The sequence below is a fragment of the Hyposmocoma kahamanoa genome, unplaced genomic scaffold (genome assembly GCF_003589595.1).
Source record: "Hyposmocoma kahamanoa isolate Upper Pololo Valley unplaced genomic scaffold, ASM358959v1 84, whole genome shotgun sequence".
Classification (NCBI taxonomy): domain Eukaryota; kingdom Metazoa; phylum Arthropoda; class Insecta; order Lepidoptera; family Cosmopterigidae; genus Hyposmocoma; species Hyposmocoma kahamanoa.
Genome location: NW_020654229.1, coordinates 2,640,209 through 2,658,974, shown reverse-complemented (window position 1 = coordinate 2,658,974; position 18,766 = coordinate 2,640,209). Strand labels below are relative to the sequence as shown.

The following is an 18,766-nucleotide window of genomic DNA, read 5'->3' as shown; positions in this document are numbered from 1 at the left end:
CCAACAAAAAAAGAATCATCGGCATCGATTCACAATTTATTGTCAGAGTAAGACTGCCTTTCCACCAGAGATGTGCGACGTAGCGAGACGGTGCAGGATGTGTAGCGGCGCTTTGAAACGGTGTGATGTTTTCCAACAAAGCTTTGCGAGGATGCGTTACGAACGCTTTTCAGCTATGCGTGGGCGGGGTACGGTGTGGTAGGGTGAACGGTGCCGATATGTCAGTGTCAGTTAGTGTCATACTTTCAATAGCTCTAGTTTCCTACACACATTCCTCGCACACATCTCTCGCTACCTTATATGTACAAATACTTAGCTCCGCTAACCCTTTTCCACCGTTTTCCAAATAATCCTATTGGCGGATTTTTTCCTCGCACTCTTCTCCTTTTTTTGAAATCGGTTAACAAAGTACTTGCGCATGTACCTCTTTCTCCATGACACTCGAAGACATACTATTTTAACCCAAATACAATCCACTCCTGTGTACTGGCCTCTTTTACGACAGCTTATTTAGACTATTGTTCATATTAGACCCAATACAGAATAATACGTAATAAGGTAAAAATAAAAGATCTACTGTCCATGAAGCATTGCTTTGCGCCAACTTTTACGTCATGTTTTTTTTTTCGGAACGTCCGCGCACAAGTTCAAGGTTGTACGGTCAATGCCTAGCTCTAAACGATTGCAAATGTTTGTCTTTTACGTAAAACGGAACCGAATAGAATTTGTTTTTCGAATCTACGCGTACATTCATAAATTCTAATTTTAAAATTGAGTTTTGGCAATAGATGCCATAGAAAGCTATTGAAATAATAATTCAATTTATTTGCACGACAACTCTATCAAGAGCCAAGTTTATCTTAATTATTAAGAAATTTAATTAATTATAAAATAAAAAATACGACTTCTTTGTTTTAATGCAAGATTACGCGTATTAGTAACGGCCATATTTAGAAAATGCCATGGCAAAGTACACAAATGTCGCACCAATAACACGAAACAAAGGAATTGACTGAAAGTTCGAAACTCTTTTGCATTTAAAAATAAGTAATAAAAAATCTTTTTGATCTGTGCATTTTTAAAATTTTTACGGCCTGGGGAATTTGCAAATGAGTGAAAGACAATTCGGTGACATGTATCATTTGCAATGTAAATTATTTTTGGCAAAAACAAGTGCATCAGTCGCTGCAATTGTTTGCTCACTTTATTGTTTGGCGGCAGAAATAGGTAAGGTGGCAGTACTTCCCTGAAAGAACTCTTTCACTAAGAGCGAATCCCCTAAAATGTCGATTAAGTTAGTTTATGATGAAGACGGTATATTTTTCCATGAGTAATTATCAAATACAAGCAAATTTCTCCCTATGATTAACGACAGTTCTACTTTAAACTCGTGTTAAAGACACGAAAATAAAGACGTTTTTTTAACGTCACTGCATCACGTTACCAACTGTAAATTCGGCAAATGAACTCATTATTCACAAGTAAATTTATTTATAATTTCATGTTAAATATGGACTTCTTCTTTCTTTCAACCCTTTGACCGCCGTGGACACTTTGAAACGTTTTTCATTAACTTGGCTGAGAAGCCAATGACGCTTTAAAGCGTCAGTGAAATTAATGAATAAATCTTAAGTTATTCTTTGTGTTATTTGTATATTCTAATTCATTATAGATTCATAGTTGCGTATTATGTTCAGTTACGTTCTTCTTTGACTTACGAGAATTGAATTAATATATCGACGCCTTAGTTTCTCAAACTCGTGTCTTATAAAAAGTGATTAAAATACAGGAGATGGCAAAAAATTCTATTTATTTTAAATTTCTTATCAAGGGTGTTAACTTGGATGTATTGCTTTAAGAATAGGCAAAAGCCAGTGTGTGAATATGAAGGAAATGTGATATGAAATCATCCTGCAACATTTGTATAAGTATATAATCCATTTTTTGCATTTTGCAAAGAAACGCGACGATACGGTGGAAATTCATAACATGCACGTCACTATTATAGGCTTGGCGTCTAGGGACCGAAACTAGTTTTTGTATTTTGTAGTATTGTAGCAGTACAACTACTTGTCAAAGAGTTCTTCCAAGGAAGTACTCCCATCTAGCTTATTTCTGCCGCCAAGCAGTAATGTGAGCATTACTGCGTTCCGGTTTTAAAGGGAAGGGTGCTGGTGACATTACAGACACAAGGGACTTGTCAACTTATATCTCGTAAGGTGGCGGGCGCGTTACCAGGGGTTGGTTTAAACGAGTAGCACTTAAAAAGTTTATTTTTTAAAATAAGCCTAAACAATTTCATTTTTTACAACGTGCCTAAGTTACAACTCGCCATCTACGTTTCCTAAACAAATTAATTCGTCAATGTGAATGATAATTTTATAAGTAAAAATTAAATTGGTGTTTTACATGTAAACTTACTTATCTTAAAACAACGTTGCAAGCTTTTTTTTTTAACATAAAACTATGCGCTTGAACGTTTGAAAGAATAAGCAGCAGCATTACTAACACCCGGCCCACTTGTCCGTCCGGTCACTTGGTGTTATAAAAAAAAATTTGAAGTTGCTTACATTTTGTTAAAAAATAACTTGACAACATGCACTCCTTCCTAATTCCATAGGCGGCGCGAAGCTTGTCATAGCATGACGTTTAAGAGCTCTTCATATAAACTCACGTAGTCCTAAAGACAAAAAATAAATCTAATTTTCTTTAAACTTTGAGTCACTGTTTCGCCGGAATTGCGATATATGCTCCATTCTTATCACTTCCAAGACGTCAATATATAGCCCACTAAACTAACTACAAATGGTTACACCCTTAAAGTACGCATTATACAATCGCACCGAGATCATCTAATCTTTGACGTCGGCTAAAACGTAATACCTAGACATGCAACGATGAAGATTCGGTGTCAACGAACTTCGAAATTTAAATATTCGCTTAACACACGCGTGACTTATCATATTACTGGCCAGTTTTATTGTGATTCATATTTTCTGTGATAACGATAACAACCTCATTAGGAATTTGAAATAAGAACATGGGAATTATTTGAATTAGGAACACGGGTAATTTATTAAAACAAAGGAAACATTATAATCTGCCATTAATTTTAAATATAATATTTACGTGTACATAGCCACTTAACTATGAGAGGTGGAGTGACTGGTATTCGGACCTACTTCGGATGTCACTTGTGCACTAAGTCCGGGGCACTGCCACTGCGCCCGCGTCACGCTGAGACATGTGCCTGTAATTTCACTAGCTCTCTTACCCTTGGACACCGGAAGGCAATATTGTGAGCAGTACTGCTTAACGGTAGAAATACGTAAAATAGCAGTACTTCCCTGGACGAACTCTCACAAGAAACTCTACTGCTACTATAGATTTGACAGCCTTAGATTAAAATGCAATCTGCTTTTTTTATAATATCAAGTGATGGGACGAGCCAGTCGTGTGCCTGGTTGCAAAGCTACACGCCTGTCCGTAACAGTTGCAGTTCCACTCAGAGCTTCAAATCGTAAAGATCTGAGGGGCACTGCCACTGCGCCTGACATCCTGAGACATAAGTTGACAAGTCCTACGTGTCTGTAATTTCACCAGCACTGTTACCCTTCACAAATCGGAACGCAGTAATGCCCACATTACTGCTTGGCGGCAGAAATAGATAAGGTGGCAGTACTTCCTTGGATGAACTCTTTCTGCCGTGTATCGAACGTGTAAAATTATTGTTAACAAGTCGCCACTACTACCACTTAACCATCATTACTTATAGAAATTGTTTTATTACGCATTTGAAAACACGTGCAGGTTTCATGTATTATCAGATGCAATTGATAAACATCTTGCCCAGTATAAGTTGAGCTCTAGTACACGTACATGGACGTATTTGAAGAAAATATTTATATGGCGAGAGAAAAATAAGAGGTCGGCTCAAGGTGGTCATTGAACGGGAAAATGTACGGTATAGATTTTTGTTAACAGTAATTTTATTTTATTGGAAGTAATTTTTTCGAATCAAAATAGCGTATGTTTGTTTGTTTTTTTTTCAAACAAAATCATCGTTTCGATCTCTTTACAGGTAGCTAATTTTTAATTCTTTAAATTACAAAGTAATAACCCTTTTCTATAATAATATTTTTGTACTCACAGCCCCGCACTAGAGAAACCCTGTATCGCGGATACCATGGACACACACATAGACAACCACAAATTACACCCAAATTCACCATACTTTGCTAACTATTCAGACAATGGTTGTGTAACCATGATATGAATAGTTAGCCTAATCCCATTCCCTAGTGAGGTCATCGGACAAGAGACGGGGATCTCTTGCCCAAATTGCACGGTCTCACCCGTCTGAGGGGATGGGTCAAGCGTCCGACCCTCTCCTCTTTAGCGCGGGAAGTTTGGCAGAAGCCAAGTAGGCCGGGGCGTCGTAGTGCTGAATCTGCGGGATCCCACGGTGCCCACAACAACGGGCCAAGAGGGTGCGCCTGGGGGTTTTAAGCCTCCTCTCACAATGAGAGAGATTGGGTAGTTCCCGCGCGGAATTTCACACACACATTAAATTACTTTGCAGATGTGTGCAGTTGTCCTCGCGATGTTTTCTTCCGCCAAGAAACTCATGGTAAATTTCGCAGATAAATTCATAATATGAAAGCTATAAACAACGCGTTAGATAGCTAACCGGTAACATTATATATATATATATATATAAACTAGTAATTTGTTTATATTATAATATATATTCTGCTTATGTATGTATTTGTGTATATAAAGTTCATGTAGGTGTATATGTCTATCATATGTATATATTATCATTTTTTTTACTCACATTTAAATTTTAATTTTATTCTACAATAATTAGTGTTTCATGTATCTTTTCTTTGTGCAATAAAGAGTTATTATTAAACAATTGAGTAATGATTATTTTGTATCAATTCAATTACGATTTTGGGATTTTCTCATTTGCTTTATTCAAACAGGACAATGAACTCGTCTACGGTCAAGCTTAGAATTATCAAAAAAGTCTAAACATTTGATAAAAGTGTGTCCTTATCTCAATTGTCAATTTACACCACAAAAATGTAATGATAACTTACTCGCTTCACATACTACATGTATAATTTTGATATAATTTCATATAGCAACGAGAAATGTCGGGATACATACAAAATTACTTATACAGGGAAGTTACCTTCACAGCGCGTATGTCAGTGCGACCTCTCTTGTTTGCTTTGATCTATACGAACCTATCTTCATCTGAGTCACTGCTTATAATCAGTATACCAGTAAGAGCGAACTCCGCAGTACTCGCCCGCGGCTGTATAGAGAGCGCACGCGTGTCTCGTTGCCTGTAAACAAAACAAAGACTTTGTGTTTATCGCAAATTTTGAATTTAGAAATTGCGCGTTCGTTTACTGGTCTATTACGTATTTTGTTAATATTGAAAACAGTTCTAATTTGCGCGTTAGTTTTCAAGTCTTTTTTTGAATACTGAATACTTTTGATTTTCTATCTGTGGCCTTTTGGTGTTCTTAAGTTGATATTGTCTTTTTTATGTTGAGAAAAGTTAATTATTGTTTTGAAGTTTCGTATTTTGCATTCTAAAGAATATTGTAATTATAAGCTATGGTCCTTTTGTACGTATAGTAATTTTATCTTGTTTTGGAAAAAGTGCGGTTTTCTTATTTTAGTAATTTCGTAATCGATAATTGTGAAATTCAAAATCTTTTTCTGTTGTTTATCAAATGGAATTTTTTTCAAATTCGATAAATCAAAAAACTTAATTTTTTTTTAATTATATTCAAAAACAAATAGAACACGGTCGTTACTTTACGCGCGGTATGTGTTTTGTGTCGATAGGTTAATTAATGCGTGTAACTACAATGTAAATTATCTTTTGTTTTCTGCGTGAAATGGTGTCCAATTGTTATTATATTTAGAGGTTAGAAGTTGTTAGTAAGTAGTTTTAAAATTAAATTTAACTACTTTACTTTTTTCACTAGATTGCACAATAGATATGAATGACTGTCAAAGTATGCGGTGTAATATAGCTAAACTGACAGTTTGGTAGGTATTTATAACACAACATGCAATATGCGTTCTACTAACCGCGATAAGCTGAACTTATTTACCTAAACCTCAAAGAAGTAAAACACATACACACACACATAATAGTAACCCACATTTGTAATATATATTACCCAAATTTTCTTTTTGGGAAAGCTGCAATATCCAAGGCCAAAGTTTCAACCTTTTGTTCCAGTTTTAGGTAATTTCTCAGGAGTGCTACAAAAACTTGGCGCGAAGCCAAAAAACTGTTTTGACTGTTTAGTGAAAAAAGTGACTCAGTGACCATGTATCTGACGAAATTGCGTTTTTTAGTCAACAACTGTTTACTACAACAGAAGTGACATTTAGCACAATGTCTCCAGATAAACGCAAAAGGAGAAACGTAAAGCAGTGTGATAAAAAAAGGACTCGTAAGCTTCTATAGCAATCATAAAATAGACTTTAAAAAATTCATGATCTCACCAGTATTTTAGTGCTCAAGTTTTAAAATATAGATTATAAAATTAAAAAAAAGACTGAGTAAATTTCGAATTTCGAAAATGATCGCGTTGAAAAAGTTATACGGGGACGAGTTGCTTCGTTTGGCGCTAGTGTTAAGCCTTTTAAAAATTGATCCGAACGATTATTTGGAGCGGGAAACTCAGCTGATCGCGGGACTCCACATCTCAAACGGCTCTGATTGGTCAGCGGAGCAGGAACCGCGAACGCTGATTCGTCCAAGGTACGTCCATCCAAAATCATTGGACAACGTCCTGATCAACTACGAAAGAGAATTATTCGAAGAACTGAATTCTTTAGGACGTTACAGCTTTACTAGTAATAATGAACCAATGTTTCCGACTCATACATATTTAGTGAATAACGTAGCGACTGATTTAGTCGCGCCCTCGCTGGCGAATCGGACGGACGATGACGACCAGGATGGCGTGTCTGCTGACGACAACGTAGCCCAGGAAGTTAAAGTTGAAGATCTGGATGAAGAATCACAGGAAGCCTACCTAGAGAGTCAGGCTTCGGGGAATCAACACCAGGAAAATCCGGAGCAAGGCAGTCTTGCACAGACAGACCAAAAAGAACAGGTTTTGGATCTGGGAAACACAGAGCAAGAAGCTGCCGGATTTACTCCTGATGCTGTAGTCACTCTGTCATCTGATTTCTTGTCTAACCAGTCAGAGTCTGATATCTTTGCCGAAATACAATCGAGAAGTTTTGATGTTAATGAATTCTTGGTGCTACCAGATATGCAAATTAAGAGAGAACCCCAGGACCCTGAAATTCGTGATGTCAACATCAAGAAGGAAAAGGAAAATGACGACCTATACAGCGACAATGCAATTGATGATTTCGTACCGTACTTTACCGCAAAATCGGAGAAAATCGACATTGGTGAGAACTCAGTGTTTGACCAAAATATGGTTGACCTGCGACAGTACGAAGACATGTATGAAGACTTCAAGGACCTGAAGAATCTTGAATATCTGGACGTTAAACAACAGCAAGAGAATTTGGAACAGTACTTGCTTGAGAATACACCTTTGGACTCTGAGGTTTACGAATTAGGACCTATATTCGAAGAGGAGTTAGTTCTGGATGTCAAGAGGGAAAGAGCTAGCACTAGTTTCACTTCAGCAAGTTCCAGTGGTGTGAGCGAGATGGAGATAGACTTGAAGACGGAACCTGATGAAGGGCACCATACTGGCGACGAGTTGACGCAAGAGGTACGTTGGAACTTTTGTTAATTAATTTATTTATCGAACTATACTCATAGTTTATTTGTTTTTGTTGTAAGGTTCATTGTGACAGTGTTGTTGAATGCTACCGCGGAATCAGACTTTTTTTTCTACTAAGTCTTGTCAGTTTTTAAGCGATTTGGGACCTTGTCTTTTTACCGACATTCTATTTGTTATTTAGTGCGATTCTTTAATCCGCAAGGGCTGTTTTATAAAATTTATATTGGTATTTCTTTGCGAATGTACCTACACGAATTTGTGTAGTAATACGAAATAAAATCTTTTTGTGATAATTTATTTTAAAAATCAACCCTTATTAGATGAAAAGGGATGAAAAATTTGAAACGCCTGAACATTTACCTTGTGCTTACAAACAACACTTGTTGCCATCAAAGTTGAAACCAACTAACAATTGCGTTAAAAATAAGTATTAGTCAAATTGAGATTTATGCCGTTTGTTTTAGGGTTGTTAGTTGGATGTATATGTTTGTGTTTATGCATGAATTTGAATTATACTTGTTAAAATCGAACGCGTAACATTTGACCTCGTGTATAATGTTTGGGTCCCGTAAATCAAATAGTTTTTTTTTATGATAGGTACCGTCGTGCGCCTGGTGTCGATAGAATTATAGAATTTTTCTCGTACTAATACGGTTAATTTTGCAACGGTGTTCTGTGTGGCTTTGGTTAATTCCACACAACAGTGAAAGTGTTGAATCAATTACTTAGGAAAAAATATATAGTAATTGATTAGTATATGGTGTGAAAACATGACACTAACATTTCCAAGATAGAAAAAAAAACACAAATACCTCGAAATTTTACGAGAAAGCCGCTGTATTCAATAAGTACTTTACTTACTAAACTAAATAGAACACGTATGCTATTCGATATACATTTTTCAAATGGCTGAGGTATTCGAGCCGAGGTATTCTTTCTCTTAAGCTTGTAGATGGTTTTTGAGATGCATATAGCGAAACGAAAATCCCCGTACTATCATATTTTTAATTTAATGTTACGGTAAACGCCGTTACTGGCCTTGAACATGTTAACGATTTTGCATGGCATATTGTGCAGCGCCTCTAGCGGTTGCTAAAAGAATTATTTTCTATACATATAAAATGTTCGTAGTACTGGAAACATTATGTACATAGAATAACGGTTAAAATAAAAGTTTCCACTTTTAAATCTGCATAAATAAAGTTCTAAATTTAAAATTTAAAACATCGAAACAGTGTTGTAAACAAAAGCGACTTCCACTTAAATGTAACGGTTATTTGAATAGTTTTTTAATTCTTTTTTATTTACTTGGTTTTTGCCGCTTTTTGTACAAGAGTGCGTACTGTGGAACATATTTCTATTTTTTTAATGTTTGTTTGTCACTGACACTGAAGAAGATCACTTTCCCGTGAAAATAAGAATAAACGTTATTTACTAAAATTCTGGGATGCTTCATATGTACCTATGTTAAAATACTTTAAGTAGTTTAGGCTTTATGAGAAAACAATTGAGCACACATAGATGTACATACGCTGATAAAATTGTAGCTCTCACTTCGTCTCAATTCGATTACAAATGGACAATTTCGACTTAGGGCACTTCATTTCCATGAGTACGTTTGCACTTAAAAAATAAAGTCTGCCAATAACTAGAGCCCATAATCACGAATTCTACAATTGTTCGTAATCACAATGTACAGTCAGCAGCTGACTCAGCATATAATAAATACTTAATATAAAATAACATATAATAATAATTAATTTTTAGTCACAGAAGCGAATGAAATAGTACCTCCAGGGAAATACTGCCACCTTATTTATTTCAGCGTTTCGATTATGTAGGGTAACAACGTTTACGTACTACGTCCGATTCGTATTATAGTCTGTCGTTTTTGAAGTCAGAGCAAATGACATTTGTAGGGTTGCCAGTTTTCACAAAATTTGAAATAGTTATGTAGCTGTTGTCGATAGCTTTATCGATAGATTATGATAGAAGATAAAATTTTGCCATTAATGACTGAATTCTGAATGTTACGACGTTGTAATGATCACTAATTGCGTTATTGCCTTCTTTATTCTTATTTTGACAGTTGATCGAGATAAATTTTTATTCATATACATTTTAATAAGAATAGCCGGATTGGATTATCTATATTGAATTGAAATAAAAAACTTTAAAATATTTCTCCTCTTTATATTTTTCATAAACATAGTTCTAAATACAATATATGTATGTATGAACTTACAAAAATTGACATGGAATATTGCTGCCCTTTGACGCCATGAGAATTGTTGACGATATTGAACCACTGTCTTGGAGGAGAGACTTTGCCTCCCTTTGCCTGTTGTATCGTTTGTACGACGGCCAAAGTTCTGAAGAACTTTTTGACATGATGTCAACAGCAACATTTTTTCATCGCACCGCTCGCCACCAGCAGGGAGTCCATCCTCACATTCTGGAACCTAGTCGATCTCGTACTGTACGGTTTCAAAGGAGGTTTCTTCCACATACAATTAGGTTGTGGAATGGGAGTTCATTCCGTGTCGGGGTTTTCCCGCAGGAATACAGCATAGAGTCCTACAAAAGGCGTTTGAGAAGGGTCCCAGAGGGTTGGCAACGCGCTCGTGACGCCTCTGGTGTTGCAGCGTTCATAGGCGACGGTGACCGCTTTCCATCAGGCGCGCCGTATGCTTGTTTGCTGCCTACATAGAATAAAAAAATAAAATAAATTCAAATGAACTTGTGCTCAGTAATTGGATGAGTGATGGGACGAACAAGTCGTGCACCTGGTGGTAAGCGACACGCCTGTCCATAACTTATGCAGTGCTACTCAGTGCTTTGAATCACAAACATCTAAGGGGCACTGCCACTGCGCCCGTCACCCTGAGACATAAGTTGACAAGTCCCATTTGCCTATAATTTCACCAGCACCCTTACCCTTCAAAACCGGAACTCAGTAATGTGAGCATTACTTCTTGGCAGCAGAAGTAGGTAAGGCGACAGTACTTACCTAGACGAACTCTTTCACAAGAAGTTCTTCTACTACTTACATCATATATCGACCCCTCACACGTAAAGTATCGTATGTCAAAATTGCCAAGTTTACAGGGGAGCCTTTTAAAGTTCTGAATTCACTGAAATAAGCATAACACTTGACTTTAGATTTCTCACTTTTATACGGCAAATCTCGTAACACACGTTGAGTATCATAAAATCCTAGATATCGATTAGATGATCTATTAGATGATCACTCTATGTGAGTAACAAGCTTTGCCAAATGAAACGGAGAACTTTAAAACACTCCCCTGTAAACTTGGCAATTTCGACATACGATACTTTACGTAGGAGGCGTCGAATTATATATAAACCTTTAGCACCTATAAAATTTTTGTTCCACTATAGTTTTAAACCTCGTAAATTTTCAAATGTCAATAGGAATATTCCGGAATGTTTGCGTTCAATGGACACTTCGGAAACAAAGTCTGAACGTATGTTCATTCATTGCCCCCTAGTGCAACGCCCAGACGACGGCGGGACCAAAATGAAAATCAATAATTCAAACGCAACGCACTTCGCTAACTACATAACGCACCCCCAACAACAAACTGACACAAAACCTAACGTTTTTAAATAAATGTCAAAAAACAACATACGAAATATTATTTCATAATCAAAGTCAGATAATCATTTGTTCCATTGGTAAAATTATTACACTTGAAAACGTCATTTTTTTAAGCTATTGCTCGTTCACTACGCTGACCTCCCTGAGAAGACGAGCGAGTAACTTTTTTACTACATAAAATACTTTTAATGTAAGTTTTAAACTTAGGAAATGATAATCTTAATATATGCTCCGGAATCTTATTGTAAAAACGTATACAGTTCCCCATAAAAGAACCGTTTACCTTAGTTAAACGTAATCGTGCTACCATGAGTTTGGACTTAGTTCTGAAGTTAATATTATGGATATTTTCCTTAATGAAATTATATATATTTTTACGGGCATGCAAAATATTTGAGTTAATGTACTGTGATGCCACAGTCATGATACCAGTCTCCTTAAACTTTTCTCTGAGAGAAACCTGAGAACCTAAACGATACACAGAACGAATCGCTCGTTTTTGCAACACAAATGTGATTTGTATATCTGCCGCTTTACCCCATATGAGAATCCCGTACGACATTATACTATAGAAGTAACCAGCTTCCTTTATTATCTTTCTTGCTTTGCTTTATTGTCACAAATTACCAGAGATCAGAATAGGTAGAGTATTTTACCTAAACTTCGAGAGAAAGAGGAACATAGACAGAAACTGGAGACTGCCTTACGACAATATTTTTTAGGTCCTGGACCTGTTCGGGATTCGGGAAATTACTTAAGCGCATTAAAAATTGACGTAATTGGGGACAGGCAGGTACACTATATTAATCTAAACTGCGACACTGGGTCGAATTAGCGATATTGCGGACATTGGATTGGATGGATGAAAAAAATGCCAATCGAGAGATTTTATTGTTCTAACTAAATATTGTCATATCACATTTTGTCATAAATCTAATAGTATAGTAGGAAAAATAAAATGTGTATTTTTTTGTATGGGACCATTAGTGCTCCAATCCTTACAAAGTCTTAGTCGATCCGGTCTTGGAATCACTGCAGTCGTATTAATACACCTATCTTCTATAGATTTACACACTACACGCGCCCAAACCTACCTATTCACTACTTACATTGCAATATATATAATAGATACGAGATTGTAAGATCTAACTATGTAATGATTGCATACAATATTTTTTCCACGAGTAAACTAAAATAGTGAAACACAACCAATATTTAAAACTTATTTGTTAACAATCCACGACAACAAACTCAAGCGAAAGCAAACGCTACAAAAAACCAAAGGGATAGAATAGAAGTGTCCGTGGTTGGCCAAGTATCGCTTGTATTTTAACCAATCAGGAGATAGTTGAACATTTGATTACCGTCATATTTGATATTTTATTTAACAAAAATACGACGTTCTTTTTTTGAAACAATGAAATTTTTAAGTTCAAATGCAACTACCGCAGACAATAGAATTTTCGTTCAGAACTAAAAATTGCGCATTTCTGATATGGCTTATGAAAATAAAATTGACATATTAATAAAATACAGGAGTTGAAGAATATTGTTATCATTGAAGAAAAAGTTTTCCCTGATTTCACAAATTCACATTTTGAAAACTGCATACCTAATAGTTTTTCATCATTCAAACTTTGTTGAAGCTTAGGGCTCCAGCTATGACCGGGAGTAGGTACCTAATGCGCTCGTGTGTGTTAGAGGAGGGTGAGTTATTGAGTTGATGAATATGAAATAAAGGAGTTGTTCCTTTATTGGTACTAAAATAAATAGAAAATTTAACCAGGCTTTTAGTTTGTAAAGAGCTCTCAAAATCTAGGAAGTCTGAATTAAAAACAAATTATTTTTGACCTTCAGTTTCCAGAAAATCGTTAGGAATTTTTAATACTAAGTAAAGTAAAACGGTACTATCCCTCATCTCAGCTCAGGGCTCACTGAAAACCAGCTCCGCAGGCAATTACGGCTGTGGCATAAGTTGAATGAAGTCCTTTAGCGTATGCCATAACCGCACACATGACAGTACAACATTTTGTAGTCGTTATATTTAGTTTTTTTTTACTTTATGTTTGTGTTGTCTTTTTTATATTTTAATTTTGTTAATTACGTCTTTTTATTTTACTTCTCTAAGTGCTATCAATATATATATTTTTTGTATCTATGTGTTGTGGCGTTGCAATAAATGTCTATTCTATTCTATACGGAACGAATTTTTATGTCATTTTTTGGCTAATTGGCCAGTAGCCAATGCCATAAACAAATATTGACAAATCAGATGTCAATGTCATTCTTGTTGCAATTTAATTAGCCAATTAGAAATAAGATTTTGAATATTTTAGTGTTTAAGTGTTGCTGCTTTTTGGACTGTTTTTTAACATCGCAGTGTTGCCGGTAATTACTTTAACATATCTACCACACTTTTTTTTTAAATAAATAAATAAAAAATGCAGTTCGCAATATTTTTTATTATTTTGCTAAACTCTTTATTTCAAGCTTATATCTTTCAAAAAATTTGAAGCTTGTGAATTTTTTCTGGGAATAAAGCACCAAACCACTAATTCCGTACAAGTCTTTTAATACCTATACCGTTTTTCGTTTCACATGCAGTTTGGTCATGTCTCATCATCATCGTATCAGGCGGAAGACGTTCACTGTTGAACACAGGCCTACCCAAAGATTTTCAGACTAGTTACCCGCCGCCCTTATTATGTCATCTGTCCATCTAGTAGGAGGCCGTCCCACTGAACACCTTCCGGGTCGTGATCTCCATTCGAGAACCTTTCTGCCCCAACGGCCGTCAGTTGTACGAGCTATGTGCACTGCCCACTTCCACTTCAACTTGCTAATCCGTTGAGCTACGTCGGTGACTTTCGTTCTTCCACGGATCTCATTTCTGATTCGATCACGTAAAGAAATGCCGAGCATTGCTCGCTCCACAGCTCGTCGAGTGACAGCTTTTTTATGAGGCCCATACTGAATGACCACTTCTCATAGCCGTAAATCAACGCTGACAACACGCACTGCTCGAAGACTTCTGTCTTCAAGGACTGCGGTATTGCAGACGAGATGACGTCCCGGAGCTTTCCGAAAGCTGCCCAACAGAGTCGGAAATATGGTTCAGTCTGACACCGAGTCAACAGTATTATAGCAGTAAAGTTCTGTTACTTTGATTTTACGTACTTGAATTTTTCCTAAGTAGCGCCGCAACTGTCATGCACTGGCGTGTCGCTAATCTCCAGGCGCACGAATTATTTGTCTCGTCACTACATATAAAATAAACAATGACTTCCACAATTGCCACGCCATTACTAGATAAAAACTCCGTACATGTAATTATCTTGAAAGTACATTTTACGATAAAGGAATCACAATTATCGTAAAACTACTATGCCATAGTATAATAAGAAAATTGTGGTACAAAGGTAGCAAAGCGGCTTGTATTTTTGGTTGTTATTATATAGTTTGGATGTAATTTATGCCATCATTATACTTGGTTCAGAACATGTTACAATTAAACAAGTTTTCTGTCTCCATGACTACCATGCTGGTCCCCCACGCAGAGGTCCCAGATTCGATTCACGGGCCGGGAGAAATATTCATACGGCCTACTCACATTTATTTCTCTCGTGAGTTTGAGTGTAATTTGCGGTTGTCTATATGTGTGTCCATGGTACCCACGATACAGGGTTTCCATTGCGAAGGGTTTATGAGTGTTTTGCGTTATTATTATTAATTTAAACCTTATGTCGTTCGCATAAGGTTTGAAGTTCTCGCGTCCGAGTTACGGTATGCACGTGCGATTATCCTTCATACATGCGCAAACTGTATCCATACAATCAATAGTATACCAAAACAAAATATGAGTAAAAGTGATTTCTAGTGCCAAGTGATAAACGGAGACGTCACCTGCGCACGCGCATATGAAAACGAAAGTGCACGTGTTCGACTCAACGCATTTAGTTGACACGTTTTGATTTTTCACTGTTTAATATGCTATAAACGCCCAGTGTACCTTAAAATGTATTAAATATTATTAAATGCTTCAGGTCCAAGCAAGTATGCCCTTAGTTTTGTATGAAAAACGTATGTTTCTAGATACCATAGCGTTATGGTCATATGGAATACATGGCGCTAAAGAAGGAGGGCGACATCCCATGTATTTTGTGACCCAGTGTTTTTGACGACGTGCATTAAGGAGACCTATCAATACTTGTGATTCATTATCAAAGCATCAAAAAAGCTAATAAAAATAAAGCCTACCATAACCTTTCAAAAAACAATCTTTTTCAATATAAGCCTAAAGTAAGCTTAATATAACATTACTCATATTCGTACCATGACAATCCTGTCAACCAAGTAATGAACTTGGAGCGCACTATAAGTTTCCGGAAAGAATAAGAAAAAAATACTATAAATGGTCAGAAATGAATTTATTGTTTCTCAAAATATTCTCCGTTAGCATTAATGCACTTTTTCATACGAATGAACCAATTTTGAAAACATTTCTGCCACTTCTCCGTGACAATCTCTGAAATATATTTTTCATACTCTTCGACAGTCTCTTCAGGTGATGAAATAAATAAAAGTCATACGGTGCCAGGTCGGGACTGTATGCGGGATGGCTCATAAGGTCAACGTTGTTCACCTTCAAAAATTCATTTGTCTGTCTGGCCGTGTGAGAACTGGCATTATCGTGGTGCAAGATGACACGGCGTTTACGGTTATTTTTACGGAGTTTGCCAATAACTTCCGGCAAACAAATGGTCGTATACTAATCACAATTCACGGTACAATGATTCTACAAAGCAACAGTAGCCACGTGTCCAGTTTTATTAAAAAAGAGAGGCACTTTGCACGCGCGCCACTTTGGTTGGTTTCGGCTCACCTCGAAAAACCCATACGCTCGATTGCTGCTTCGTTTTGGGATCGTAACTATAAATCCATATTTCGTGACCTGTTACTATATCCCCACACCAAATTTGAAGCCCCTTCGTTGAATCTGATAAGCATGGCATTGCACCAAGTGACGCGATCCGGTTTTGGGCCTCAGTCAAATTGTGTGGGATACACCGAGAGCACAGCTTTTTCACATCCAAATGTTTGTGTAATATTGATTGTATTTGACCTAAAGATGACCGAATCTCATGGTATGTCACATGCCTGTCTGTTTTGATCATACGGCGCGCAACATCGATGTTTTTGTTGTTCACAGCAGTGAACGGGCGACCATCACGAAAGTCGTCACTGAGATTCACACGACTGCGTTTGAATTCTGCAAACCAGCTATAAATAGTCGTCTTGCATGGTGCTTCATCGCCAAAAGCAATTTGAAGCCGCTGAGCTGTTAATTTACACTTAAAGTCGTAGAAAATCATAATAAAAAATCGTACTACGAAAATTTTCTCGAGTTAAATCCATGGTGATATAGACAACCAATTTCTAAAATGACGCCACAATGTAAAAACAAGTGACAGTCAGATGAAATAAACTGTATTCTACAGCCAAAAAGTTCCATTTTCAAATGTTGTAATTACTTTTTAACTATTGTTTATGCAAGTGGCAACTTCCGGAACTTATAGTGCGCCCTATGTATTATTGCTAAAGTGACTGAAAGAACGAATGATTTCCCAATATTGTCTATTCCTTACTAAAAATAGGAAAGAAATAACGCTATATGAACTATATAATGCCATCTCTTTCTTTTTTGATGTCCTGAATCGTCGTATCGCAGTATAATGTTAAAGTACTTAATATTATTTACATTCAGAGAATTTTAACTGCCAAAAAAGAAAAGTATGTTCTAATGAAATCTATTAAAATTACGTTGTTTTCAATTATTTTTCCGCATTTTCATGAAGAAAAACAAATAAAACAAACTGAGCTCTTGTTTGTCACTTCCGTGTTTGTCACGTTGTGAATTCGGAAGTATAGTCTAGTGTCAACTGTTAGTTTCGCCAAAGAAATAAACATCGCGTATTTTTATTTATCGAAAAATTATTTACTATGTGCTATTAAATAAAAAAATGAACAAAATATTGAAGAGATATATGTAAATAAATAAGTTCAACTTAACTTTTAATCATTACAAATCAATATTAAGACAATAAAATTGAAAATAATACTGTTTCCATTGCATCCGTGTAACTATTTTAAGATTGCTGAATTTGACATAAGAGCAATATTACTTTAATGTTAAAGTCGCGTCATAGTACAGGGTCAAGAGCACGTCAAGCTTGACACTTAAGATTTAAATCCAACTCTATGCCGCTTACGATAAGAACGGTCCAAAATACAAAGTGTTAAGCTTGACGTGCTCTTGACTGTACGAACTGAGTGAATGGATAGTCACAAAGTTGCCAATAAAACATCAAAACAACAAAACAAGTTTTAACATTATAATAAGCTTACTTTAAGCGCGTTATGGTACGAAAAGTCAAAGTAAGGTTAAAGTAATATTGTTTTAAGAGGTTATGGTAGGCCGCTAGCCTGTAGAAGCTGGGGTTATAAAGTTGATATAGGTTATGTTTATAACTTTGTCCCGTATTTCGCTTCAGATGTATGTTCGGTCACGGAAGCAGTTAAATTTAAAAAAAAATACCAAAACAGTATACAACAGGGTTTAAAAATTAAATGCTTTCTCGATCGGGATCATGGCTACATATATGTTACAATTGTACTGTAAACGGTTAATGAAATACGTTAATGGAATAGTGACATTACACGGGCTTAAAAAACGACACTAAATAAGTTTTGTTTTGATGTTGTTGGGAAATGTAAAAATTAAACACTAAGGGTCGTATTCTAGAACTCTACTCAATGCTCAAGTCAGGATTTCAGTATGGTTTAAAGCACTCGAAATCATACTCAAGTCATTAGGGTCGTATTTCCAGTGCTTGTGTTTCCAGTGCAATCCTGACTTGAGCATTGAGTAGAGTTCTAGAATACGACCCTAAATTAAGTATAAGTTAAAAATGTTAAATGTGCATTTATAGCTATGGAAGAGCGATGCCTCCTCACACAGGCTTGATAAGCGAGGTACCATCCACTGTTAATGTAAAGTTAGTTGTATAACTGAAATAAATATTTTATTTTATTTTATTATTATAATACATTGGAATATCGACGCCATAATACTATCTCAGTCAGCCGTGACCTCTAAAGAACCCGAAATTTTGAATTGTTTAAAAAACATTAGACAACATCTCACACGTTGCTTATTGTAAGCGATATGCATGTCGTAGAGAACTGAGTACACGTCTATGATGCATCCTCGTTTTGTTGCACTTTTATATTGGCGTAGAAGACGCCAACACCTTTGCCGCCGCAAAACAGAAGGTAT

The 18,766-nt window shown here is 36.2% G+C and overlaps 1 protein-coding gene across 1 annotated transcript in view; it reads left to right on the top strand.

Annotated features, from left to right (window-relative positions):
* The first annotated feature begins 5,317 nt into the window (after window positions 1-5,317).
* LOC113234393 overlaps window positions 5,318-18,766 on the top strand; it is a 70,226-nt gene continuing 56,777 nt past the window's right edge. Inside the window, exons 1-2 of the mRNA XM_026469704.1 lie at window positions 5,318-5,359; window positions 6,272-7,796. Coding sequence (XP_026325489.1) covers window positions 6,618-7,796 — 1,179 coding nt within the window. The 5' untranslated portion in view covers window positions 5,318-5,359; window positions 6,272-6,617. The remainder of the gene's footprint in view (window positions 5,360-6,271; window positions 7,797-18,766) is intronic.